Here is a 26,450-nt window from a genome sequence, read left to right as displayed (position 1 = left end):
TACTGAAATGAGCAAAGAGGTACGTATGAGGGTGTTTATCCCGACGTCGTTGATGGAAGGGAAATCTCGACAACATCCCACGTGATTATCAGTAGAGACCCAGGAGCGTAGAGACGATGCATACATACAATGGAGTACTATGGAGTAATTAGGATAGTTTTGTAAAGCTCTATTTATTGACATAGAAAGATGTCTATGACATATTGTTGAGCGGGAAAAAGCAGGTGTCAGCGAGAACAGTATGTATAATACAACTCCTTAGCTATAAAATTATATACATGGCGCTCCATGTGTATATATGCATAGAGATATGTCTGCAAGCCTGTTCGCCAGAATGCTAGGAGTTATATCTGGGTGATGGGATTTTTTACTTTCTTTTTCGTAGTTTGGAGCGTTGGTTGGATTTGAGCTTTATAGTGAAGATGAATCATGGATTTCAACCCGGACAAATGATAAACTATTTTCATTTGGGAAGGAAGGAAAGTATTAACTAGGAGGGCCGAGCACACGGTGGCTCAGTGCATGTGGATAAAGGCATGAGATGCAAGGCCTGGAGGATTGTGTGTGGGTGGCGAACTCAAGAGAGTAAGCAGTGGAGAGGAGAGGAGGCACCAGGGCATGTGGCGGCGCGGTGGTGGCTGGTAGGCAGTGTGGCTGCCTCCCACGGCGCTCTCTCCAAGGACAAAGCTGTTCTCTAAAGCTGGGGGAGGAGGGCATGGGTGGGAACAGTGAGGGCCATGGTGACAAGATGGTAGAAGCTAGGGGATACAAGGTGCCAGAGTCCCAGAGTCCATTTCTTGAAGTCAGCCATGTGTGATAACGCAAAGGCGTGGGAGGTGGGGAAAGAACACGGGACCTGACAAACAGGAGGCTGTTAGGGACTTTGGAGAGTGGTTCTGATGGAGGAATGGGCTTTCTGGACATTGTCATACGCAGGAGGGGGTTTCCAGTTACAGGATTTTAGATTGGAGGGTAAGGGATGGAGCTCCAACCCAGGATGTCAATAACAGGCACATATGCCACCTCCTGCCCCTTTGCAGGTTCTGGCAGACATCTCTAAGTATTTTGCCAAGTTTGGAAGAAGCCTCAAGTCTTTCTCTCTTTTTCAGTTTTTCTTTCTTTTTCTTTTTCCTTTTGTTTTTTGGTTTTTTTTTTTGAGATAACATTTCTCTGTGTAGCCTTGATTCTGCACTCACTCTGTGGAACCCACTATGTAGACCAGGCTGGCCTCAAACTCATAGAGATCTGCCCGCCTCTGCCTCCCGAGTGCTGGAATTAAAGATGTGTGCCACCACTGTCTGGCTCTAGTCTTTCTCTCCAGCCTGTTCAGGGAGGAATAGGAGTGGGTCGGAGCTGCTGGGAGCTGGAGCACAGGCTTGCAGGATGGCACAAAGGAAGGCATGCACGAACTAGAGCAAGGAGGGCTGGTAGAGCCAGCTCTCTATCCACGCGGACATGGACCATCAGCTCGGACTCGGGAGTTGCCCAGCCAGGAGCTCACGATAAGTGGATCTTATGGGATGAGCTTAGGAATATGAGCTATGGGGTTGATAGAACACACTTACACATTGGGTGACATCATGAGAAAGCCTGACCATCGCTAACATATCAGCCAGTGGATAGACATCGGATTGTCCACGATGTCCCCCATCTGAGTATCCAAGAAAGGCACATGAGGGACTCTCTTGTCTGTAACATCGAGCATAAGGGGTCGTTTGTGGGTCCTAGTGGCAGAGCTTGAGAGCAGAACAAGACACTGAGGCTCAGTCATGTTTGGCTGGGAAGACTTTCAAGGAGAACGCTCTGTGATGTGTCAAAGACAGCGTTTTGATTGCTGTCAGTGGGAACACAGGGGTCCTGGGGAGAGGAGGTAGAGGTTATTCTGGACTCTTCGCAACCAGAGCTATAGGGATGTGTGCACACAGGCAGAGCTCACCTACAAGGAAGAAGCAGGCTGGCGAGAGGCCCAGTTAGGAAAAGAAAACACTTGGAGCTACCTAGACCGAGGATTAGATGTCTTTTAATCTGCAGAAACACTGTGCTAAAAACAACTTCCATGACTCTTAGTTTCTTGAGGTGCTCCGCAGAAAGGGGTTCCATGTCTATGAGACATAGCATTCATAGACCGGCACTTGTAAACTCAGTAAAGGCTTTGAGAAGTCCTGCAGAGAAGAAATTTGTTCAGAATGTTAGAACTCCCCCCGAATTTATTTGCAGAAACCTTTAAATTTAACAGTGCGTCTCTAGCAGGACTAACGGGCAAGAGAAGATGACCTGATCTGGGTGTTCCTAGGGGCTATTTTGGAGTCAATGTGAGATGTGGTGAAGAGTCACACTCTAGGTCTGTTCTTGGAAGGATTCTGCAGCTAATGCAAAAGCTTTTTACTGTGGAAGAAGCAGCAAAGAGAACCCAGCTCCTGGGCACCTAAAGAAGAACAGAGGCAATTTCAGCTGAAGCTAAGCTCTGGGTGTGTGTTAGTGCTTCCTTCTGGGGGCCCATGAGCCCTAGGAGGGGCCTTTCTGCTTTCTCAGAAGGGGTACTGCTCCCTCAGATCCTGCAGCCTTGAATCTTGGCTTGTGTTATTTGTTTCACCCAAGAGTCCCCAGATGCTGGAATTGAGCAGTCATGAAGGTGTGGACATGTGCATATCCTCATCTAGCCCCAAACTCCACCTCGCAGGAACACTTACTGGTGACACCCACAGTCCTAATTGCTTCTCTGTACTCAGAGAGAGTTCCTCTCCGGCTCCGATTTTTCCATTTATTCAGGTAATAACTGGCGGGAGCCAGCTGTACCAGACAGGCAAGCGGGCAGTGTGTGTGCAGTGTCACCCACAGGGGCCGTTGATGGCTCTCCTGATCAGGGGCATTTTCTCTGCTAGCCTTCTGGAGTGTGAGTCTGGGGGTAGGAGTCTTGCTTTGTTCCCGGTAGGTCCACACTGAGCTGCAGGCCGAAATGGATGCCCTTGCTCTGGGAGGCTTGATCAGCACCCTTCAGGGAATCTGAAGATTTAGATCTGGCGCCGGAGCGGGGATGGGATGGACGGAAGTAGCAACTCCTTTCAGATGGTTTGAGGATTGGTATCCGAGTCCTATTCTGGGCTGGAATCCCACAGGCGGCCATGGAAGCAAAGAGGCCGGGGACCAGGGACCTTTTAGAACCGGAATGTGCAGAGGACAGGGAAACTGCCTATGTCTTGAGGACCTGGGCTGAGGAAAGGCATCTCAAGAGACCGTGTCACTGTTCCCTGGAAATGACTGTGAACCCGGAGAAAGACAAGTTCTTGCCAATTGGAATATAACTTTCTGCAGAAGGCAGACAAGCTTCCTGTGGGTTCTTGGTCCTCAAATGACATCTGGCCAATCTTGCCTTCCGGTCCTCAAAGTCTCAAAAGGTTCAAGGAGCCCCCTTTGAGGTTTCTTTAAGGCAGTCTGTAGCCTGATGCTGTCGGTAGGGGCTGCCTGGGCTGCTGGGCCACCATGGTCCTTGGTGGTGGCTAGGATAGGTGTCCTGGAATAGGCAAACGGGTGGAGGGGGGGCTCTTTTCCCAGCAGGCTTCTTGTGGGTGGCTTGTGCCACTTTCAACTCTGCTTCCTGGTTCTTCCCCAGGAGCCCGCTCCATTCCTCAGCCCCAAGTGGCGCTCCTTGGGCCGGAAACAATGTGCGTTCTCCACGACTGGGAGTGGAAGTCAGCAGTTTGGCACCGTCTGGCTGGCAGCCTCTACCAGCTTCCTTTGGCACTTTATTGGCAAAGGCGGTGACATTTCTTTCAGTTGGGTGGGTGGAGCTGTTATGCAAACTCCCGCTTCTCCTCATTCGCCAGATGAATATTCATGACTCAGGCAATCTGTACCAGCCAGACTTTCCTGAGGGCGGCAGCTTTTCTTCTCCTTCCTCTCTCTTTCTTTCTCCTTCTCTCCTTCCCAGCTCTTTGGAAAGCTGAAGTACAGCTATATTTAATTTACAAATACAGAGCTATTTAGCTTGCCTGTGTGATGCAGGCTTTGGAGAACAGGTGCTGTGGGATGCGGACAGAGGCAGAGGCTCTGGGTCCTGACCCTGGGGTCTCCAGGCCCCAGCGTCTACCGCCCGGATCTCAACACAGGAAGCCAGTGGCACTGGGGGGTCCTTTGAAAGAGAATCTCCGTGTCCCCGTGTGTGAAGATGCAACAGATCGTATCACTTTAGGCCCTACTGGCCTCTGAGGTTGACATGGAAGTCACAAGGGGATGATGCTTGGGCCAGGCACATGAGCCTGTTACAGCTTCTGTACCTTCCATCCCTGCCTGCCCCCCTTGCTGCGTCAGGCCTGAGGTCAAAGCACTGAGAACATGGACTGTTTCCTAGTCACTGGCTTCCTTAGGAAGAGTTAGTCCGGATTTGGGGTCCTGTTCCTGGGGGACACACTGATTCCTTTCTAAGGATGGCTCTACTAGATGCATGGTCCCTGCCTGTAATGCCAGCGTATGGGAGGTGGAGGCAGGAGGAGCAGGCAGGCATTCAAGGTCATCCTTAGCTGTGTAGTGAGGTTAGGATCATCCAGGCTACAAGAGCTCTTGAGACCCTGTTTCAAAACAAAAATAAAAACAAAAGCAAAACAAAACCTAGAAAGAAAATGGCAACGCCAAAAAGAGAGAGAGAGAGAGAGAAAAAAAAAAAGAGTTCCCTAGTTTCCTTTGTCTCTTCCCCAAAGAGGCACCAGACACCCTGGCAGAGGGGGTCAGAATCTCCAGAAATTTCCAAGAAATTTGGTCCTAGCGAGGATGTGCTCGCATGAGTATGTCTTGTGTGTAAATGTTTATCACAGCTTAAGGGAGCCTGTATGTCTGTATGCCTACATCTATGTTCAAGTGTTTGCGTGTGTGTCTGTATGTGTAAGGGCGTGAATGTGTGTGTTGAGGAAAGCCTGGGAATGTTAGCATGTACGAATGTGCCTCTCCAGTTGAGTTGCGTGTGTACTTCTGTGGGTCTGGAGAAGTGGAGTGTGTGGGTCCTCCTGGGGGGGGTGCTGAGGCGTGCATGCGTGCATGGGTGCATGTGTGTGTAAGTGGGTTGACTGTAGGTGTCAATGCAAGAATCCGGGAGAGAGGCAGAGGGAGAAAGGTGGGGAGAGCCTGTTAGGGTCTGTTGCATGCTTTCTTACCTCCATTCTCTCCTGAACCTTTTCTTCTCTGGGGATGGAGAGGAGGAGGAGGACCCCCCCCATTTCTCCCCCCAACAAGTGATGCAAATTCTATCCAAGGATGCGAACAGAAGGTTTTCCAGCACAGAGCGTCCTGAAATCACTTTCTATTCCCCCCTCCTTCTTTCTTCTAATCAAAATAGCAGTATTAGGCTCACCCATCCTCACTGCCGCCCGCCACTCGACGCAGCCCCAGGGGTAATGTGAGGAAGGAGGGAGGCTGTCCTGTTGGACCCCTTCTGAGAGCACCTTCCAGCTTGTCGCCAAGGAGCTGTCTTCCCATGGGGCCCATGCCGTGGTGGCAAGAGTCAGCTGCCTCCCAGCCTGCCAGCAACTGCCAGGCTCTTCCAGAACCCGCATCTAGGCTCAGTCTCATTTACAAATATGCAGATTTGCCTCTTTTCTGGTATGCAAATGGAGACATGACAAATTACTAATTAGGGTCAAAAGAAGCACTTGGACCAATTAGTGGAAGGGTCGGTCCCTTTCAACTGGGAGGAGCCTGCCCTCTTCCCCACCTGACCCCAGACACTCAGGATCGCCCTATCTGGGTGGTGGTTATCTTCAGAAAGCCCTGCTGCATGTTTGGCTCCTAGTCTCCCCTTAGTGCCTTCTTCTGTGAGTGGAGTGGTGACAGCGACTGCCTTGTTCCTCACCCTCTACTCCCGTGTCTTGAGACTGGGGAAGACTTGGGTGGGAACAGGGTTGAAGACTATATTACAGTTTCACCGTTGATGGCACCCCTCCACCGCTCCGGGCAATTATGAGTAACTACTTAGAATGTCGTATTGAGAAGGCTTCCGAAGCTAAGAGATGGAGATGGATTAGTGATGTCTGCAGTGGGCAAGCCCTTGGACTCTGGCAGGTTACAGGCTACGTATTTATTAGTCGTGAAAGATATACTTGGAGCAAGAGGCTGCCTAGCGCCGCGATTGAGTGATTTGGCTTTGAGCACAGCTTCCTGGTAGGATCCTTGAGAGTTGCTGTAAGAAGTGGACAGGGAATGGTTAGGCAAAGGCTGTTTGTCATCTGGGAGGGGATGTATCAATTTAGCATGTCAGTGGGGGCATCCACATTGTCCCATTTCAGAGGCGAGGCTGCCTAAGGCTGGAGAGGGTGGGTGACTTGGAAATGCAGCTGCAGAGGTCTCTCAGGTGGGCCTGCGTGCTGTCGAGTCTGTTCTGTCTGCTGCTATAGGATCTTGCTTCCCTGAGCCACCCCCGTGTTGATGCACCAAGCAGGCCCCAACAAGCCCGTTGGCTTGGCTCCACTGCTGGGTGTGAAATTTGGTTGAATTGGCAGCTGCGAGAATGGGGCAATTGCCATTCTGCAGCCTGGGGCCTGGGCCAGGGCCAGTGGGCAGATGCAGGGCTGGTGGGCGGCTAAGTACTAGGGAGTTAGTCAAAGCTAGCAAGAGTGAGCCAAGGGGTGACCTGGCTGAGGAGAGTGTCTTCAGACATGGCAAAAGCCAGGCCGCACTTCAGAGGCTGGCCCAGCAATGCATTGCAGGCAGTGGTTGGCTGTCCCAGCGTCTCTGAGCATGTGTTGTGAATGTGCCCATCAAGGTCTGTGTCTGGGTGGGGGTGCTTCCACACAGGTGTGTGTGTGTGTTCATATCATTTCAGGAATACATGCGATATATAGTTGTACATACCTATGTTGAGGTGTGCATGCGTGTGAGCCTGTGTGTCTGTTTTATTTTGTTTATCTTTGCTGTATCGGAGACGGGACCCAGGACCTTGTGCAAGCTAAGGAATGACTCTACGTCTGAGCTTCACGCTTGGCTCACATGTCCGAGTATAGCTAAACTAGCGTGAGGGTCTCTGTGATATCTGTGGACACCAGTCTAGGTTTCTGCCTGTGTCTGTGGATGCAGTTTCTACAGTCTTTCCTCCTGTGCCGGAGTGTCTGCAGCGTAAGAACAGATACCTGCCAGTGTCTGTGGACGTGACCCTCAGCTGGCATGCAGCTGAGCTTGTGGTACTGCTCATCTGTATCAGAACCCTTCATCCTGCACACATCTGTAAAACTGCCCACGCCTGTGCACGTGTCGGTGAGCCTGTTCCCGGGCTTATGTGTGGGTATATTTCTTGGTGTGTGTGTCCACCTGTGCGGTGGACGGCAGATGGGCTCTTTTGAGTGTTCTCATCCCTGCCTTGAGCTGAAATCTCTTGGACCTGTGCTGAGAAGGGTTTGGAACTCTGGAGAAGGACCTTCTGGCCCTCTGGTACTTACTCCTCCCTCCCTCTTTCCTGATCGCATCCCGTATTCTCTTTCTGTTCTCCCTTCCATGACCCCTGCCCCATTTTCTCCCTCTTTTCTTCCCTTCTCTCAACTCTCTTGAAGCTTCTGGGCCTTGGACTGCATGCAGGCCACTGTGGAAGCCCCACTCCCGTGTGCTCACTCCAGAGCCACACAGGCTCCTGGGGCTTCCTCACTGTATCGTTTCCTTCCTGACCTCTCCTTTCCTTTGCAACCATTTTTTAATGTGTGCGTGTGCATGTGTGTGCGCGTGTGCAAGCACGTTCATAAGTACAGGTGCCTACGGAGTCCAGTAGAGGACACCGGATTCCCTAGGCCTAGATTACACATCGTTGTGAGCTGTTTAGCATGGGTGCTAGGAGCTGAACTGGTGACCTCTGGAAGAGCAGCAAGTGCTTTTAACCACTGAGATATCTCCTCACTGCCCCTACCCTTTTAATTTGAGACAAGGTCTTACTGTGTAGCTTAGACTAGTCTGGAACTCATGATTCCCCCCCCCCCCCCACCAAAGTCTTGCAAGCGCAGGGATGTTCCTCCATGCTTAGCCCTCAACTGTATTTTAATAATCACCTCACACGTGACTGGGGTGAAGAAGCCTCGACTTTCCCTTCTTCTCTGGGGTGCAATCCCAGCCAGCCTTCCCATGCTGCTGGTGGAAGGTGGCCCTGCACCTGCTGGTGGAAGGTGGCCCTGCACCTGCTGTTAGATAGGCTCACTTAGATTGACAGCATCCTTAACCCAGTTCTACTGCTGGTCTTCCTATCCATGGTGGATTCTGCCTCATCTCCGGGCCTTTCCTGGGATTGTGGCTAAGCATAGGTTTGGGTTCTTGAACAAGGCTTAATTATTAATTATTATTATTTATTATAATTACTGTTAATTCATGGGCTCTTTTTTTTCCTTCTTTCTTTTTTTCAGTCTGGTAAAACCTGTGGATCTTCTCAAAGAGTTCTTTTTTTTCCTTTATGGATGGGGGCTGGTGGAGTGGCAGGGTTCCATGTAGCCCAGGCTGGACTCACACTTCCGGTAGCAGAGACTGACTCTGAACTTCCCCAGCCCACTTTCCAAGCATGCAGAGGGAGAGCCCAGAGCTGCTACTCTGCCTCTGCAGACTGGAGTGCTTGTCTACACAAGAGTCAAACAGGCCGTGTGAATCTGAGGCCCCTGGTTAGAACCACTTTTCAACACAACAAGTTTCCTTTGGAGTGCTGTGTCTTAGTTTATATATCTGAAAATACTATTTCAGGCCTGAGAGTTGGTTCAGAGTTTAAGAGCACTTGCTGCTCTTGCAGAGGACCTGGGTTTGGTTCCTAGTACCTTCAGTGTGGCTCAAACCGTCTGTAAGTCCAGAGCCAGGGGATCTGACACACTTTTCTAGCCTCTGCAGGCACTAGGTATGTTGATGGTGCACACACACACACACACATGCAGGCAAAGCACTCATACACAGAAAATAAAAATACATACATCGTAAGAACATTGTGTGGAGCCAGGTGTAGTGGCACACGCCTACAATCTTAGTGTTCAGAAACTTAGGCAGGAGGATGATAAGTTTGGAGCCAGCCTGAGCTGCATAGGCAAGTTTCTATCTCAAAAAATAGAGAAACGGGATCTGAGGATGTGGCCCCGTTATTGGTAGAGCACTTGCCTAGCGTGTGTGAAGCCCTGGGTTTGGTTCCCAGCACTGCAGAAACTGGGTGGATGGGACAGGCTTGTTATCTCAGCACTCAGGAGGTAGAGCTAGGAGCCTTTGGGGGCTGCCCCAGCAGGGAGAGAGCCGGCTTTCTGGGGAGGGAGAAAGCTTGGCTTCTGTGCAGGAGACAACCTGCAAGTTCATCTCTTAGAGCTTCTGGGGTCAGGGATGTAGATCGATGCTTCTGCCTGAGTGGGAAAGGACTTCCCAGGGCTTCTTGGAAGGTGATCTAAGAGGCACCCAGGGTTACACGATCTTTCTCCTTCAGCGGGCCCTGAGCCACCCAAGCTGTTCTGGGAATCTGAAAATGGTCCCTGGTTGTCCTGTATGTGTTAAGAAGTTTGCAGCAAAGCCACCTCTGTTTTGCTTGGTCCTCTGAAGACAATGAGCTTCTGACTGAGGCAACATGACAACATTCCTAGTCTGGGTGAATTAGAAACCACTCAGCTGCAAGTGGGGTCTTGACGGGCTCTCTTCCTGTTTCTACAGATCTTCTCCTGGAGTTTCACGGCCCTTAGTCTTGCCTGGGACCGTCTTTGTAACTGTGTGGTCCAAAACCAAGGTAGGAGTGTGGATGGGATCACTGATGCCCAGCTTGGGCAAAAGCTAAATGAGAAAGCCTGGGGTAGCAGAGCTGGCTCTAGAGTCCCAACACCTCACCCCCAACCTCCTGCTGCTGAGTGTGGAGCCAGAACAGCAGGGAACTGAGTCAGGCAGGGAAGGCAGCCTGGGTCCCCTTTGATAAGCACATCATGCTTGCCACCTAAAGCACCTCTGTGGATGGGGAGCCAGGGACGGTCTATTAGCTTTCTCCTGCTGTCCCCCGAGGGTGCATTTGTCTGTTTTGCATTTTTTCCAGGCCCGTAGTTAGACAACTCCTGGTCCTGGGGGGGAGTGCGGCGAAGAGAAAATGTCAGGGCGACACGCCGCCAAGATAACATTAGCGAAATATCAAGTCCTTTATGATGTCAGGAGGGATTCCTTCCCGCTGCCGAAGCTGCCTAATGACATCATAAAATAGGCCTGCAGCAGTCGCAGTCCCCCTGAGTCATCAATCAGGCCTGTCTGTGGAGGGCTCCGAGATGCAAGGTGGGGGTGCGAAGTTTTAAACTCAAAGGAAGCCTCCACACGGCAGCATCAGGAAGGGCTGAGGAGCTGAAGACACCTACAGGCTCAGAAAGGGGCAGCTCCCTGGGGCTCACCTGGGCTCAAAGAGGCAGGCATGAATACCCAGTTGTATTCTCTCTAACACGAATGCTCCCCGGAGAGGCTAGCTCCTAGCCAGTAGAACTCAGTGGTACTGAGCAGCGGGAGGACTGGCTGATTTGTGGCTCCAGGGACACCAAAGTTGACAGGGGAAGACACCGCATAGTCCATAGGTTTCCCAGCAGTGAGGTGCAGCGTCAACCCCCCCAGAGACACACTGAGGGTGTCCCTGACTCCTTTGAGGCAGGTGCGTGTTTCTGTATGTCATGTGGCTTGCTTGTGTGTGCTCTTCTAACTTTATTCCTGGGGAGCGTTTAGGGCACTTACACAAAGGCGGGCCTGTCCGTGTCTATGCTTGTATGCACACATGTTCACCTGTGCTGTGTTTGTCTGTCTTACTGTCCGGGGATCTCTCCGCATGTCCACGGCTTGTGTCTGTCTAATTGCAGATATCAGTAAGCAGATATGGGAGAGGACCACGAGGCCTGAAGAGAAAAAGAAGTTCCTGGAGGTGAGTAGGTGCATGGAGCATATGTGCCAAGCACACCCCTGCCTCACTCCTGGCTGAGAACGGTATTGTGTGTCAGAATTGTCCAGGGAAATTATTAAACCTTCCTATGCTCCAGCCTCACCTCAGATCAGTGAGTCTGGCTATCAGGAGCCAGGGTTCGGGGACTACTATTTTAAGGGCTCTCTAGGCGGCTCTTAAAGGGCATCGAGGCTGTACTAAACCTTGCAATTGCAAGTGTGGTCTGAGGGTTATCTGCTCCACTCAAGGGTATCTTAGAAACACAGAAGAGCATCAACCCCTGGGTTGGAACCCATGCACCATACTCCCACGTTTGCACAGTTTGGCCAGGGTCCCCGGTGACCTGTGCATCGGCTCAGGGTCGAGAACCCTGGAGCTAGGCTTCTCAGGTGAAGCGTGCAAGAACACAGATTTGCTCACTCCTGGGAGGTTCTGCCGCAGCCTGATCTGAGCAGTCGGGGCAGGGGTCTAAGGACTTGCCTTTTCTTTTTAATAAATTGTTATTGTATGATGGTGGTGTGCGTGCGGATGATGTTTGCATGTGTGGCGGTCAGGGGGCAAATTTGGTGAAACTGGTTCTCTTCTCTCACCTTACATGGGTTCAGGCTGGCTTGTTGAACGAGTGAGTTCCAGGTGCTGCTGTTCCTAGCACCTGCTGTCCAGAGATCTTGTGGGAAAAAAATGATTGGCACAGTTGTGGCGGATGGAGAAGTGTGTGGAGCTCTCTGATTCTTTGTCTCTCTATCTTTCTTTGGCGCGCGCGCGTGCGTGCGTGCGTGCGTGCGTGTGTGTGTGTGTGTGTGTGTGTGTGTGTGTGTTAATGGCCTAAGGAGAACAGAATGGAAAGAGAGACGTATTCCCTTCAAGAGCCTGCCTTTCCATTGTGTTAGGGTCTTGATTTCCCTGCTCTAGGCCACCGCTGGGGCAGTGTAAGAGAACAGGAAACAGGGGCACTGGCATTCGGGCCCCTCTCTGGTTTCTGTGGCGCTCACTCCCGCAGTGCCTCCTCTTAAGGGAAAGGACAGGTGACAGGACTCTCCTCTAGTTCCTCGAGTCCTGAGTCTGAGAGTCAGGCTCCCCCAAGTTCACCAGTGTGGCCCCGCATCTTCATGAGATTTAGCAATCCCTGGAGGTTTACGAATCCAGTAGCTACACACCAGCTTGCTTGACCACTCTGGGTCATGAGAATCTGTGGCTCATTCTCTGTAGTTGGCAGGGTCTCTTGTGCATCCCTCTGTAACAGTAGTTATCAGAATAAAGTTTGATTGAAGTGGAGGGGACGAGCCAGGAGTTCAGGTGGAGGTGACTTATGTGTGTTTTCCAGGGTGAAGCTCACTGGGACCCTGTCCCCTCTAGGTGCTTTTCCCCTTGTCTGGCTTCTGGGGGGTCCTTCTCAGTATGTCGAATTATGGATCAGAGTTCAGTCTGGTAGAGGAACGGACATCTTTCCCACAGGGCAGTGGCCCTCTTTGTCTGTCTGTCCATCTGGTGGGGAGGTAAGAAGGGAGTGGAGGTGGCAGGGGAAAGAGCAAGACAGGCAGGCTGGGGCTCAGCTGCAGCCGCCATCCTGCCTGGAGGTAGATTGTAGTATCAGCATCTCCTTTGCCTGCATTGGCGGAGTAGATAGTGATCAGCCAGAATACCAGAGGTGTGAGGCAGGCATGACTTCACCCAGGGTGTGCCTGCTCCCTGAGCCCTGCCAGGCCACCCTCCCTGCCCACTCCCAGCACCCCCCACCCCCACCAGGTTAGACAACAAGCTTCAGCCAGCCACAGTAGGGGCGTCCCAACGCGCTCGCTGGGTCCCAGCCAAACTCAGGCAGGGAACTCGATACCTCCTTGGAATAAGCTTCTACCAAACCCTGAGAGCTTCACGGTGGTCCCTTTCTTGGACCCTGGGTGCTGGGACAATTTGGAGGTAGAGATGGAGACAGGGATAACTATTTAGAATTAAAATCACACGCCAAACCTATGGGCCAAAAAGAAGGGCCATTGATACTCTCAAATGATGGAGGGGACTTAGAGGCCCATCTCAGCTGGGGACAAGAGACAAAAATAAGGAAGAAACAGGCCCAGCAGCATGGACCAGCAGAAGGACGCCTACTGTGTGTCTGGCATCGTGCTAGCAAATACCAGTTTGGAAATCACACCCAGCAAAGCCGGAAAAGATTGTAGGAAGAATTTACCAAGCCAGATATATAAAACATCTCTTGGTGACTGCATTTTCCGTCCACCCCAGGATTCCCATTGTGGTAAGATGGGCTGTCATCATCAGGTGTTAGACCTTGAAACTGATGGTGGCCATGGATGGTTGCCCCTAGGAGCCGTGTGGGCTCTGAAAACTCAAGGGCAAGGTCTTAGTTGAGAGCCCGGAGCATAAATGAGGTGGGCAGTCGCTGAGATCCTGGCCTTGACTGCTGGTTAGGATCTCCTGCTGTCCCTCTCTGTGCCATGGGCAGTCGCTGAGATCCTGGCCTTAGCTGCTGGTTAGGGTCTCCTGCTGTCCCTGCTCTCTGCCGTCTTTACTTGGCTGTCCTCAGTTGCACCTGCAGGCACACTCAGGCCCTTCCCACACAGTCTCACTTACCTCCTCTCCTACCCTGCTTGCACCCACCACCTCCATACACACCCTCCACCCACACTGGCAGCCAGGCAGGCCTCGGCCAGGAGCTTTGCACAGAGTGCTGGGAAGGCATCTTTGCCCAGTGTGATTTACCTGAGATGCTACCCTTTCCATGCGCCGTAGCTTCAGGTAGATTCCCAAATCCAGCAGGGACTTTAGATATGGGACAGGGCCCATATCTAAAGCTCACTTTCCAGGGCTTCTTGTTGCTGCTTTCCTTCTTTGAGGGTTCAAGTGTCTTCAGGAGCCCCCCCCCCCCCGCACTTCCCGTTCTTCTCTGTGCTTCCAAGGGACCATTGCTGAATTGTGGCTTGTTCGCGGTGCCATTTCTTTATATATTTTATTCAATTTTGTGTTCTCTGGTCCTTTCACATTTGACCTACTGCTGAACTCAGGAAAACAGAGGAGAAAAAGATGCACCTATTCGCAGAGCAACAGGGGCCGAACTTAGCAGGGCCACCAGGCTGGCTGCTGCTTTTCCCCACACCTCTCCCCACCTGTCTGCACTCAGCTCAGCTCACACTCGCTCTTGTGGGTGATAACCACCCTCCCCCATATCCTTCTCTTCTACCTCCCTCACATTCCTTCTTCACACTGTCTGTGGACGCTTGCTAACACCTGGCCGTGTCCTTGTGGCGCTGGGGCAGGATCAGGAGAACACTGGTAGTCTCCAAGCCCTCTCTGGCAGCTTTTACTCCCTGTTTCTTGCTTTGGCATTGAGAGAGGGAGAGCAGGGAGGACCCTGCATGGGTGAAGGGAGGTTCACCTTGGGTTCTGGATAAGGGCCTTGGCTTCTTGAAGGCCTGGAGCACGGTGGGGAGCTGGCCCGTGAAAGAAAGAGGGGAAGAAGAGGTGAGAGGAGAGGGAGGCAGAAAGGAGGGCCTGGAAGATAGAGATAAGAGTTAAAAGCTGGGGCTGGAGAGATGGCTCAGATATTAGGAGCACTAGCTGCTCTTCCAGAGGTCCTGAGTTCAATTCCCAGCAACCACATGGTGGCTCACAACCATCTGTAATGAGATCTGGTGCTCTCTTTTGCTGTGCAGGCATACATGCAGGCAAAACACTGTATACATAATAAATAAATCTTAAAAAAAAGTTAAAAGTCTGAGTAGTAATGAATGACATAGTAGTCTCCCTTATTCTCAGCTTTACTTTCTTCAGCTTTAGATAGCTATGGTTAATCAAGATCTCAAAATACTAAGTGGAAAATTCTAGAAATAAATACTGTACAGGTTTTTATGTTCTCACACCATTCTGAGAAGTGCTTCACCCTGCTTCACCCGATTGAAACTTATCCCTGTTCAGTGTACATACACTGTGTATGGTCCTACCCACAGTCGCTTAGCATACATGAGACAAGGTATTAGCTATGGATTTAAATATCTACTGGGGAGGGAGGGGTGTCTTAGGATATGTCCCCCGCAGATAAAGTAGTACTCCGGAAGGATTAAGTACTCCTGTCTGTTAAAACAGAGGTGTGACCTCATCACCCAGCACCCCTAAAAAGCCAGTCTTTGCTTAAATATATTTGGGTCTATCTCAGTACACACGACACCACCACGTGGGACTGCATAATCTGCCGCCTGGGCTCTAGCTGGCGTCTGCGTCTCACTCCTGCCGTGGAGGGCAGGAGATGGTCCTTAAGGGTTTGGAAAGTGGCAAGCCTCATTTGAGGCTGGTCTGATTTGGGGATTTTTCCATCTTCCACTCCATGGGCCCCCATCATGCTGTGGGCTTGATACCCTCAGTTCAAGCTTCCAGGGAGCTTTGTAAGAGGTGAGAGAGAAGTCAGCATTCTGGGGACTTTCCTCCTTGTGTGGATGCCCTTCAGGCTTCTTTAGGCACTGGGGCCAAGGCTCCCTTTCTTTCTTTCTTTTTTTTTTTTTTTGGTTTTTCAAGACAGGGTTTCTCTGTGGCTTTGGAGCCTGTCCTGGAACTAGTTCTGTAGACAAGGCTGGTCTCGAACTCACAGAGATCCGCCTGCCTCTGCCTCCCGAGTGCTGGGATTAAAGGCGTGCGCCACCATCGCCCGGCTTCCTTTCTTATTTTCTACTGGAACCCGAGAGGCTGCCTGTGTCACGATGGGAGTGAGGACTCTGGGAAAGGAGCTGGACACTGCTTCTGCTCAGCCTGACTACCAGGCAGCACTTGGGAAGGTTTTGATCCACCTCAACCCGCTCTGCAGATATCCCTGGGCCCTTCCTTTTGCCTGGGTGGCAGGAGGGCCCACCTGAAACCCTGACGAGGGCTAAGGCCTTTGCTCGCAGCCGGGAGCCATCCTACAAACTCAACCAAAGATCGTGGCAGTATCAGCAAGTCCTTTTCTGTCCCCACAGCATGCATCCGCCCCAGGACAGAGGGGCCTTGGCAGCCTTCAGTCTGGTTATCTGATTTGGGGGCTGATGGGTTTCTAATGGGAAAACAATATGTTAATTTCAGAATGTTCCTGATTAGATGAAAATGATATGGCTTCAAAGTTACTTCCTTAATTTATTCAGAAAATAACAAGAGAGAATTCTCGGCTATGATCCTTAATTAAACCAGAGCCTCCACCTCCCAGGCAAAACAGGCTCTGCGCTCCAGGTGTGGGGAACAAAGGCACCCCTGCCCCTAGTCTCCTAGTGGCTGCCCTGGGGTCTTCCCCTAGTCAGGCTGCCACTTAGCTGCAGCAGCATTGGCTAAGGTGGGCAGTGGATGGGACTCCTCCCACTGCAGAGGCCCCTCATAGCCAGGTCTTCCATACCTTCATCCTGTTGATGACCCAAATCCTCAGACTTAGCAGGCAGAGGTTTGAGCCGGAGTCTCAGGGCATCTTTAAATATGGAACATATAGGTCTAGGTCAGGGCTGCACTAAGATCAGCCAAGAAAACTCATCCAGGGACTTTGGAGAAGATGAGACAGGGTTGCATTAAGGTCACTTCCTTAATTTACCCAGAGGAACATTGGGAAGGAGGCTGTGGTGGCTTTTGAGTCCAAAAGAGCATAGGAAGGGGGACAGAAGTATTGGAGAGGAATGTCACAGCTGGGGTCAGAGTGCCAAAGCCTGAAGAGGCAACAGGGCACGCGTCCTCAGTTCCTCTTTTCCTCCCCCCCCCCCCCAGGCATAGCACGTGGTGGGCTGTCCTGGAAGCTGGAGGTCAAGGTAACATACTTCGTAGGCGAGGCTCCTGGGACACAGGCAAGACAGAAAATGAATGTCAGAACAGAGTAAGGAAGTAGAGAATGGTTAGCTCAGGGGGATGGGAAGCATCCCCTGTCCTTCTCCTGCTTCTTCCTGGTCAGTCCCCACTACACTCCTGGGTACCCATTCCTGTCTCGTGGAGGAAACCAGCACAGAGAGGTTATGCGGTAGACTTGAAATCACAGTTAGGATGCCAGGGATTCAAATTTTGTTTTGTCTCTCTCCAAATTCTCCCTCCTCTGACTAAAGTCTTGGTGATGAAAGAGTTGGCCAGAGTAGGTGTGATGAAGTAAGTTCTGGTGTGATTGAGCCTTGCCTGGGAGCTTCTACAAGGTCACAAGGCAAGGGAGGCTTTCCTGCTGCTCCAGAGGGAGGGATAGGGAAGGATAGAGAGTACCTTCTGCTCTCCAGACACTAGACAAGAGTCAGTCCCAGGACCCAAATGTATCATGCCTGCTGAAACCACATATGCTTGGGATCTCCTGCATCCAGAACCGGGAAAGATGTCTACAACGTGAACCTAGAATGGAAGGAACCTCTCCTTCCAGAGACTTCTCCTTCTCTCTCTATTCCTCTTTTGTTTTTTCAAGACAGGGTTTCTCTGTGTACCTTTGGTGCCTGTCCTGGAGCTCACTCTGTAGACCAGGCTGGCCTTGAACTCACAGAAATATCCACCTGCTTCTGCCTCCTGAGTGTTGGGATTAAAGGCGTGCACCACCACCACCTGACTGGATACTTTTTCTGTTGGGCCCATCTGGACTTTCCATTGCAGAGTGCCGGTGGGTGATATTTGCCCATCTCGTTACCCTTCGTTACCAGGAAGTTTCTCATCTGCTGAACAGTGTAACTAGGGGTTGAGGATGCAAGGGGAAGTTGATTGGGGTTTTTGGAGAGTCTCCTGATGCTCCAAATTCTAATGTAGCAGAGCGTAGAGGGTTAGAGGCCTGGGTCTTGAGGCTGCCATTGAAGAGGGCCCCAAAAGGCAAAAAACGTCATGTCTTGAGGGTTAGGGAGGCTGGTGTGGGAACAAGTGGTGCCTGTTGCATCTGAATATATGAATATAGGTTTGCGAGTGTCTGTGTGTGTGGAGAGAGAGAGAAGGAGGATGTGGGGGAGGAGAGAACTGTGAAGGTAATCAGGGGTCAAAGTGAAAGGAAATGGGGTGTGGATGGACCACGCCAGACGATGACAAAAATGTTGGCAATCGGCCCGAATTTATATAATACCGTTTGAGAAAACATTTGTTTTTATTTTCTGTGTATGAGTGTTTTGCCTGAATGTATGTATGTGTATCATGTGTGTGCCTGGTGCCCACAGAGATCAGAGAAGGGCATTGGATTCCTGGAGTCACAGTTGTGAGCAGCCATGTAGATGTTGGGAGTCGAGCCCAGGCCCTCTGTAAGAGCAGCCAGTGCTCTTAGCTGCTGACTTATCTCTCCAGCCCCATGTTCCAAAGTTGTTGTATGTATTAACTATTAACTTCAGATATTATTAGTCCATTTTACATAGAGTGGAACTGAGGCCTAGGGAACTATGATTTGGGCTCAGGCCCAAATCTTCTTTTTTTGAGACAGGGTCTTTTGTAGCTCAGTCTGGCCTCAAACTCCCTACGTAGCTGAGGATGACCTTGAACTCCTGATCTTTGTTTCCATCTCCTGAGTGTGAGGTTTTAGACATGTATCACCATGCTCTAGTTTATGTGGTTCTAGAGAGCCAGCCTAGGGCTTCGTGCATACTGGATGTGGTGGTTTGAATAATAGCCCCCATAGGCTCATATAGTCCCATGCCTAGTCACCAGGGAGTGGAGGCATTTCAAAGGATTAGAAGGATTAGGAGGTATGGCCTTCTTGGAAGAAATATGTCACTGGGGGTTGGCTTTGAGGTTTCAGAATCCCATGTCAAGCCCAGTGTCCTTCTCTGGCCTGCAGCGCAGAATGTGGCTCTCGGGTACTGCTCCAGTGCCGTGTGTGCTGCCGTGCTCCCCGCCACGATGATAATGGATTAAACTGTAAGCAAGTCCCCAGTTAGATGCTTTCTTTTGTGAGAATTGCCTGGGTCATGATGTCTCTCCAAAGCCATAGAACAATGATTAGGACACTAGACAAGTATATTACTGATGGAGCCCCATCCACAGTCCCCCAGTCCCAAGTCTTAATCACTGAAAAGCTCTGCCTCTTAGCTCCAGGTTGGGTGGGAAGCTCTGGTCTCATGACATTGGGTAGGGATGGCTCTGGGAGGGGCAGCTCTGATCTTGCAGTCATACTGGGGCCTCCTGCAACCACACTTCCCAGCCAGCTTCCTGTTGCTTGCTCTTTGTTCTTTGTAGGTCTCTTGAGGGGATGAGAAACTGATTCCTCAAAGCCCAGGTACCAAGCAGCCTGTCCTGCCAGTGCCTAAACAGAGAGACACTGAAGGAGCTTGGGGTTGGGAGGGTTGCTTCTCCTGGTGGTTGGTATTTATGGGATGCACAGGGGTGAGGCATGGTAGTGTGAGGGGTGGTTTGTCTGTAGGAGGAAGTTGCTAGCCGGTACCACAAGAAGGGGAGTATCAGGGTGACATGGGCTCCCTAGGAAGTCTGCTGGCTGCTTGTGGATTATAGTAGGGAGGCCAGAGTGAGGCAGGCCAGCAAGTAGAAAGATGGGATAGTTCTTGGGCAGAAGGTGACGCAAATGACCCAGCTGGACTGGGCCTGGTGGCTGAAGTGGAGATGCAGTCCTAGTGGCAGAAGCCTTGGTATTTAGGGACAGATGACATGGTGGGCAGAGAGGAAGGAACCACAGAGAATGACTTCTGGGGTATTTGGGTAGATAGTTGATAACGAGGGTTGGCCCATGGCTGTGGTGTCCTGGACATGGTTGTCTAGAGGGACCACAGATACATTGGCATGAAGGTAAGTTTGACTTCCTTTATGTGTGTGTGTGTGTGCACATGTGTACACACACATACATGTGTATAGAATGTACATGGAGGTCAGGGGACAACCTTGAGTGTTGTTAGGTGCCACCTCCCCTCCCCTCCCCACTCCACTCTTGTTTTGGAGACAGGATCTCTCACCGGCTTGAAGTTTGCCATGGGCTGTGCTGGCTGGCCAGTGAGCTTCAGGGGTCTCTTGGTTTCCTTCTCCCCAGTGCTGGGATTACTGGTGAAGACTACTGTGTCTGGCTTTTAGGGTAGGTTCTGGGGACCAAATTTAGCACCCCACCCCTCCCGCCTATGAGGCAAGCACTTTACCAACTGAACTATCTCCCCAGCCCCCCCTCCCCCCCGCTTTTGTTTTTTTTTTTTTTTTGAGACAGGGTTTCTCTGTGTAGCTTTAGAACCTGTTCTGGAACTTGCTTGGTAGACCAGGCTGGCCTCAAACTCAAGGAGATCCACCTGCCTCTGTCTCCCGAGTGCTGGGATTAAAGGCGTGCACCACCATTGCCAGGTCTACCTTTTATATTTTTGAGATCAGGTTTTACTCTGTAGCCTAGACTGACTGGAACTCATTCACTGTAGCCCAGGCTAGCCCCAAACTCATGGCACGCTTCCTGTCTCCGTCTTTCTCATGCTAGGGTAACAGGCTAATTCCATTGGGCTGACTAGGAAAAAAATCAGAGGCATCTTTATTCTTTATGTTCGAATACCACAGCTCTAGGGCACAGCAGTTAGAGCTTCCATTCTGCAGTGAGAGTTCAAATCCCCACGATGCCACTTTATTAGCTGTGTGTTCTCCAGAAAAAAATCACTGCACACTCTGGGCCTTAGTTTCCTGTGGTGACAGGGCTCACTGCAGCACACACTTCCTGGGCTTATTGTACAGTGTAAAGTGGACCAGCAGTGATTCCCCTGCAGGTGGGCAGGGGACAGGGGTGGCTCTGACGCTGGAAACAATGCCTCTTTGCTTGTTTCCAATAGGAGACACAGTCATATCTTTGGAATTAGGGGAATTGTTAGAAAGGAAAGAGGAGGCCTTTCTGGGCCAGGAAGGGGTGCCCATGAACCCTTTTGTATCTCAGGGTCTTCTTTTCCCAGTCCCCAAGACCCCCGGCTCTCCCCTGAAATTCCAGAACAAGACAGCAAAGAACCCTACACCTCTGCCCAGAGACAGGGACTTTCGCAGATGAGGCGAGCACCTGCGTTTCTCAGCCTTCCCCTTTGACCAGGTAATGCCACCCCAGCCCTTCTCCTGCCAGGGCAGACCTCAGCATCAGTCTGAGGGTCTGGGCTTTTCACCCCTTCCCAGCCTTTGCCTCTTCTCTCTGCAAAGTCCCAGCAGGGTTTCTGGAGCTGAGCGGGCAGTTCTGCAGTAGAGTGAGGAGAGAGCCATCTAAAGCCTGAGAGGTCAGGAGTCAGAGGTCAGGAGTCAGCTCCCTGGCCTGAGCTCCCTCTTACCCCAACCGCGACTCTGAGAGTTTTTTGACAGCAGCACGGATGACTTTGGTGTAGTTTCTGTGGTTTAATAAGCTACAAAACCGACATTATTTTAAGCCAATCTGGATATAGCACAAAAACTCTCACCCCGTCTGTTCTGTGAAACTCAGATACCCTGACGAGAACACAGCTCACAACCAACTAATACAATATTCTACTGGGCACGCTGTCAGCGGGCCCCACGCGGGCGCCGGCTCCCCGGAGGCCAGCACAGCCGCCGCACCGCAGGCCCGAGCGGGGAAGCGCGGCCCAGGCTCCGCGCAGGAAGAGGACCCTGGGGGTTGCCTCGCTGGGGTGCCACGGGTCTTTTCTGCGTGGCCAGGGGACCGGCAGCACCAGCCCCTCGTTCCCCGCCCCCTGCCCGGGGACGAGGGAGGAGAGGAGAGAGAGGAGGGGAGGAGAGGCGCGTTCTGGCCTGCTGACAGCAGCTCTACTCCCACAACCCGCATATGTCTGATTCCGAAGCAGGGAAGTGTGTCCAACACACCCAATGCAAAGACAGGTTGTTGAATATTTTTTCTCTCATCACTAAAAAGGATTCCCTGCTGGGTGCAATCAAGATCCATAAACTCGCGGCTCGAGTCGGTGTGAAAGCAGCGCTCCAGCCCAGACTCCCTCGCTGGCGCTAAATGCAGGCTCCGGGCGGGCGGGCGGAGATGCGCAGACATCCGCTTGCAGTCTGGCCTTGCGACCGGCAGTTCCCGGCACATTAGGCAGTGCGCTTATTTTGGGCTACGCTTCAGTGGATTAACTTTACAGCATAAAGTTTCGCGGTGCGGGTATGGTCCCTGGCCCCCTCCCCTTCCTTTTCCATGCAGAGCCTGGGGAAAGTGGAGAGACCTTGTAGGGTTGTTGGCGGCCTCTGAGGGGTCAGGCAAGCCGGGCAGGTGGTTCCCTGCTGACCTCTGGCCCCTGGGTGAAGTACACAGTTGCTGACCCAGCCTGTCTCTGGGCTTGCAAAGATGCCCTTGTTCCCTGGCAGAGATCATCAACTTGCCGGCTTTGAAGATTTTACACCCATCTCTGGTGAGGTTGGGGGGTGGGGGTGGCTGCCCTCTGGGTAGCAAGCTCAGGATCCCCTCCCCCTCATTGTCCAAGTGGGCTTCTGGCTCCTCCTCACACCAGGGTCAGAAGGCCAAGACACGTCTTGGAGTCTAGAATCCTGTTGTTCATATAAAGATATTCTACTCTTTTTTCCTCCTGGATTGTTCCCTGCCCCCAGAGTGGAGACTGAGGCAGTAAGGCATTAATTAGCAGAGGTCTCTGCTGGGCTATGGGAGCACACTAAGGCCGTTGAGAAGAGCTGAGAGAAGGTGTGAATGACAGAAGCACCCCATTTCTTTCTGCTGTTTGGGGAGGGCAAAGCTCAGAATTCTTGTAGAAAAGACAGGCCTTCTCCTCCCCTCCCCCTCCAAACTCTCTGGGACCATCCTCTGGCCTTAGGTTTTTCATGGATTAAGGGACAAGTGTCATCTCCAAAACAGTCTGCTCAGTCCTAGCACCCCATTTTTTGGAGGGGGGTAGCACACGGTGTATCATTCCAAATGAGAATGAGCTTCAGTTGTAGTAGGCAGAGGAGGCACTCTATGAGGTGTACAATCTATTATACAGCACTTATTTCTTCAAGAAGGCTCATTGGCGCTGACTTGGTGCATGTTATTAGATATGACTGTGGGGGACCCATAGGTCCCACCTAGGAGAAGAGAATGGCCTCCCATCCTGTCATCCATTTGTTCGTTTATTAGGGCTGACTGTGGGCCAGGCACAATGTTTAGGCACCAAATGAGAGCAGATGGAGTTCGAATGTAAGGCGAAGCAGGGCGAGGGGGAGAGGCAACGCTGCCTAGGTCCTGTCCTGGCTCTGAGCCAGAGCTGAGTGGAGTCTGGAGAACCATCCCCTCTCTGGCCCGTGTCCTTCTGCGCCTTCCACTGCTTGCAAGAGACCCCAGGGAGAATTCTGCTTGGAACATCGCACACCAGTGAGAAAATAAATGACGAGAAAGGAAATGTCGAGGTGGTTTGGGGGAGCCCTGGACTGAAAAACCCTCTTCTCCTCACTCATGAATCATAAATCATTCTTGTACCCCCCACCCCCACCCCACAGATCAGCACATTGCAAAGACAGGTTGTTGAATATTTCTCTCTCATCACTAAGAAGGCCTCCCTGCTGGGTGTAATCAAGAACCATAAACCCTCCTTGCTGCAGTGTTGCCGAGTCGTGTGAATCGAGCCCCGCTCAGCTGCCCTCGATTCAGACAGCTCTGGCTGGCTGACAGTGCAGGCTGCTCTTCCCAGTGCACCGAAAAAGTCCAGAGCAAAGCGGGGTGACTGGGACTCCTTATGTCTCCACCATCGGCCTGGCCGTATGGTGGCCTGGGGTGGAACTCAGGGTGTCTTTCCACAAAGGTCAGGTGGAGGGGGAGTCTGGGCATCGACACATGCCCTGGGCATATCCTTGGCCCTCTCTGTATGTCCTCAGGTCCCCAGGGAGAGGAGAAAGGAATCAGAATGAGACGTGATGGGTCGCGTGTAGTGGGCTGTCTGGATGACATGGCTTCTCTCTGGTTTCCAGAATTGTTTGTTCCAATATGTTTTTCAGAATTTGCAGAATTGATTGTTCCAATATGGGAGAGCGTAAGGACCTAGTATTGCCCCAGAGGGTGGGGGTGGAGCTGGAAGTTGGGGCGGTTGACACGAGAAGACAGAGTTGGGGAGAGGCACCCAGGAAGATGACTGCTTAGTCACAAAAAGCATCATCTGTTCTTTGGAAACCTGCTAGCAGAACCTGATCAGTCTTCAGAGGACAGTGCGGGTCGGAGGAAGCCTGTCCCATCTTTCCTTGGTTTTCTACCTCTGATGTGACCCTCTCCAATGTCACCACCATTGCCTAGACCCTTGGCTCAGATCACTTTTCTTCCTCGACTCACGACATGGCCCCCAATACTTCATTCAGAATTGACCCTCAGAGTCAGCCAGCAAACCCCAGAAGACACTGCAATAGAGCAAATACACCTTGCGTTTCCTTGCCTCAGGGCCTTTGAGTTCTGTCCCCACCCACAAGCCTGGCTTTGCTCATTTTTCCATCTATTTCTAGCAAGCTCCTATCTGTGTTTCAGGGACCAGTGGAAAAGTCCCCTCTGCCAAAGAGACTTTACGGGTCAGCTCCAAGTGTGCTCCTTAGGCAGTCAATGCAGATTGAGCCTGTACCATGAGCCTCATGCCAGGGAGTGCTCCCCTTCTGCTGGACAGGTGCTCTACCATTAGGGCTTCAGCTGAATGATTCCGCTCTGGGCACCCAGAGCCCAGCACTTACTTTGTTGGGATGAGCAAGACTTAAACTTGGATCACCAGGTTTCAACACCACTCTCTCCTGTTGCCCTGGTGGGACTGTGTACCACAGACCAGTCGACTGTGGGCATGTCTTTTGAGCTCCAAGGTGTGTAGGGTGGCCCTGCTTCCTCTGACACTCCAGGCTCTAAGTGGGAGTGGCCGAAGCTCTTCAGTACTGGATTTAGGTTTTTGGTAAGGTGGCTGGTGTGTGGTGTCTCCAGGGTTGTGCTGTGGGGCTTCCTAGGGAAATGGTGGAGGAGTCTCTGTGGGGATGGGTGTCAGGGGAACATTTTAAATACAGCGCTTTTGTGGGGTTGGAAGGGCCTTTCTGCTGAAGCTTGGAAGGGCAGATTTGTAGTCTTGATTTCAGGGTTGGCAGCTAGCGTAGGGCACGTAGCTGATGGGGAGCTCACTTCCTAATGTGTCAAATCCTATAGATCTCCAGGAGACAAAAGGGCAGTGTCGGTCTTGTGGTCTTGCGGCTGCCTCCTCTACCTCTCTGGGGAGGCTGGGAGCAGGAACTCAGCTAAAGTGAGGGCTTCCTCTCAGTCAGAGAGCAAGCTGCCCTCCGCCTCTGCAGAGGGGATATTGCCCAGCTTCAGGGCTCCCATAACTCTTTCAAGACAATCACTTTATTTGTATGAGTTTGTTTTAAAAAACCCGCAGACGATCCACCCAGGGACCTCTCCGACCGCCTCGGCTTGATTCTCTCCTCTCCTTCGAGTCCATAACTCTTAGTCTTTCGATTCTCCCAGTCCACAAACTATAAAAATCTTATTTCTATAAGGTCTTTTATGGTTACCAAGATAGTCAATAGTGTCATTTTCATTCATATCATTCTGCAGGGAAGTTAGAGGAAACGAAGCAGACAGAGGAGAGCTATAAATAAGGTTCAGCTACACAGGGCCCCAAGCGGATCCCACTGCGTTCCTTTAGAACGACTCATGCATAGAATACACGCACTCCATACACAGACGCACACAGATATGCACACGGTGCCCACTCATACCTAAAGACAGGTGCACACAGGTTCAGCCATGCACACAGACAATGGCTTTGCCCCTTGGGCAAGACCTGGGTGCTTGTATGCTTGTTGCTTGCATGCATGCACAGTGCTTGCGCGCATGTGCGTGCAGACACAGAGACACACACACAGAGAGACACATACACACACACACACACACATCCATACAACTTGGTAAATATTAGAAAGAAAAAAAGTCCTTTATGGAACTTGCCTGGCTTTGAAGAGCCGAAAGCAGCAGCACTTGCTGTGGCAAGATGGGGGGAGCAGGCAGGCCAGCCTAAAAACACATTCCAAAGCCATGAGGCACAGGGCTGGGCACCCAGCCACCCATGAGCTCATGTGCGGGGAGATTCAGAATTCCCACTGACACAGGAGTCTGAGTCCCTCTGGGGATGTTACGGCCACTTTCTGGGCGCCTTCTCCTGGTTTTGTTGGTGTCTTCTGAGGGCCAGACCCCTCATTCTTGGAGGAGAGCTAAACTAGCTTTTTGATTCCTTTTATGCCCGGCTGCCACACCGCTGAAGCTGTATACAGCCTTGCGGCCAGTGACTTTGCCCAACAGAGAGAAGGGCTGGGTGGTATAAAGTGGAGGAGAAGGGGACACTTAGACTGAGCCAAGCAAAGACAGAGGGAACTGATCCAGGCCCTGAGGAGGACTTTGAAGGTTCCCTTGGAGACGCACACTAGCCCCTTAGAGAAGGGTGTGGGTGAGGGAAAAGGGCTGTGGGGTTCATTACTTACTCTTTTATCATTTTTCTTCAGGGGTGGAGTGGGGAGGTGGTTTTGAGACAGAATCTCTGTGTTCCCTGGCTGTCCAGGAACTCACTATGCAGACCAGGCTGACCTTGAACTTGGCAAGCCTTCTGCCTTTACCTCCAGAATGATGGGATTAAAGATGTGCACCACCATCTCCCTGCTCTTATTATAATTTTTCTATTTTAATTTTGTCTTTGTGTTATTTGATGCTGGAACCTAGGCTCTTGCGTATGTTAGGCAAGTGATC

At 51.5% G+C, this 26,450-nt stretch overlaps 1 protein-coding gene across 1 annotated transcript in view; it reads left to right on the top strand.

Moving 5' to 3' along the window:
- Window positions 1-26,450, top strand: part of LOC142833327 (uncharacterized) — a 129,912-nt gene that overhangs the window by 60,566 nt on the left and 42,896 nt on the right. The window contains exons 3-4 of the mRNA XM_075944616.1: window positions 9,628-9,700; window positions 10,794-10,855. Of these exons, the coding sequence (XP_075800731.1) occupies window positions 9,628-9,700; window positions 10,794-10,855 (135 nt within the window). The remainder of the gene's footprint in view (window positions 1-9,627; window positions 9,701-10,793; window positions 10,856-26,450) is intronic.

This window comes from Microtus pennsylvanicus, chromosome 13, assembly GCF_037038515.1.
Source record: "Microtus pennsylvanicus isolate mMicPen1 chromosome 13, mMicPen1.hap1, whole genome shotgun sequence".
NCBI classification, from domain to species: Eukaryota; Metazoa; Chordata; class Mammalia; order Rodentia; family Cricetidae; genus Microtus; species Microtus pennsylvanicus.
Note: the sequence above shows the minus strand (reverse complement) of the source record. Positions and strands in the feature narration are given on the sequence as shown.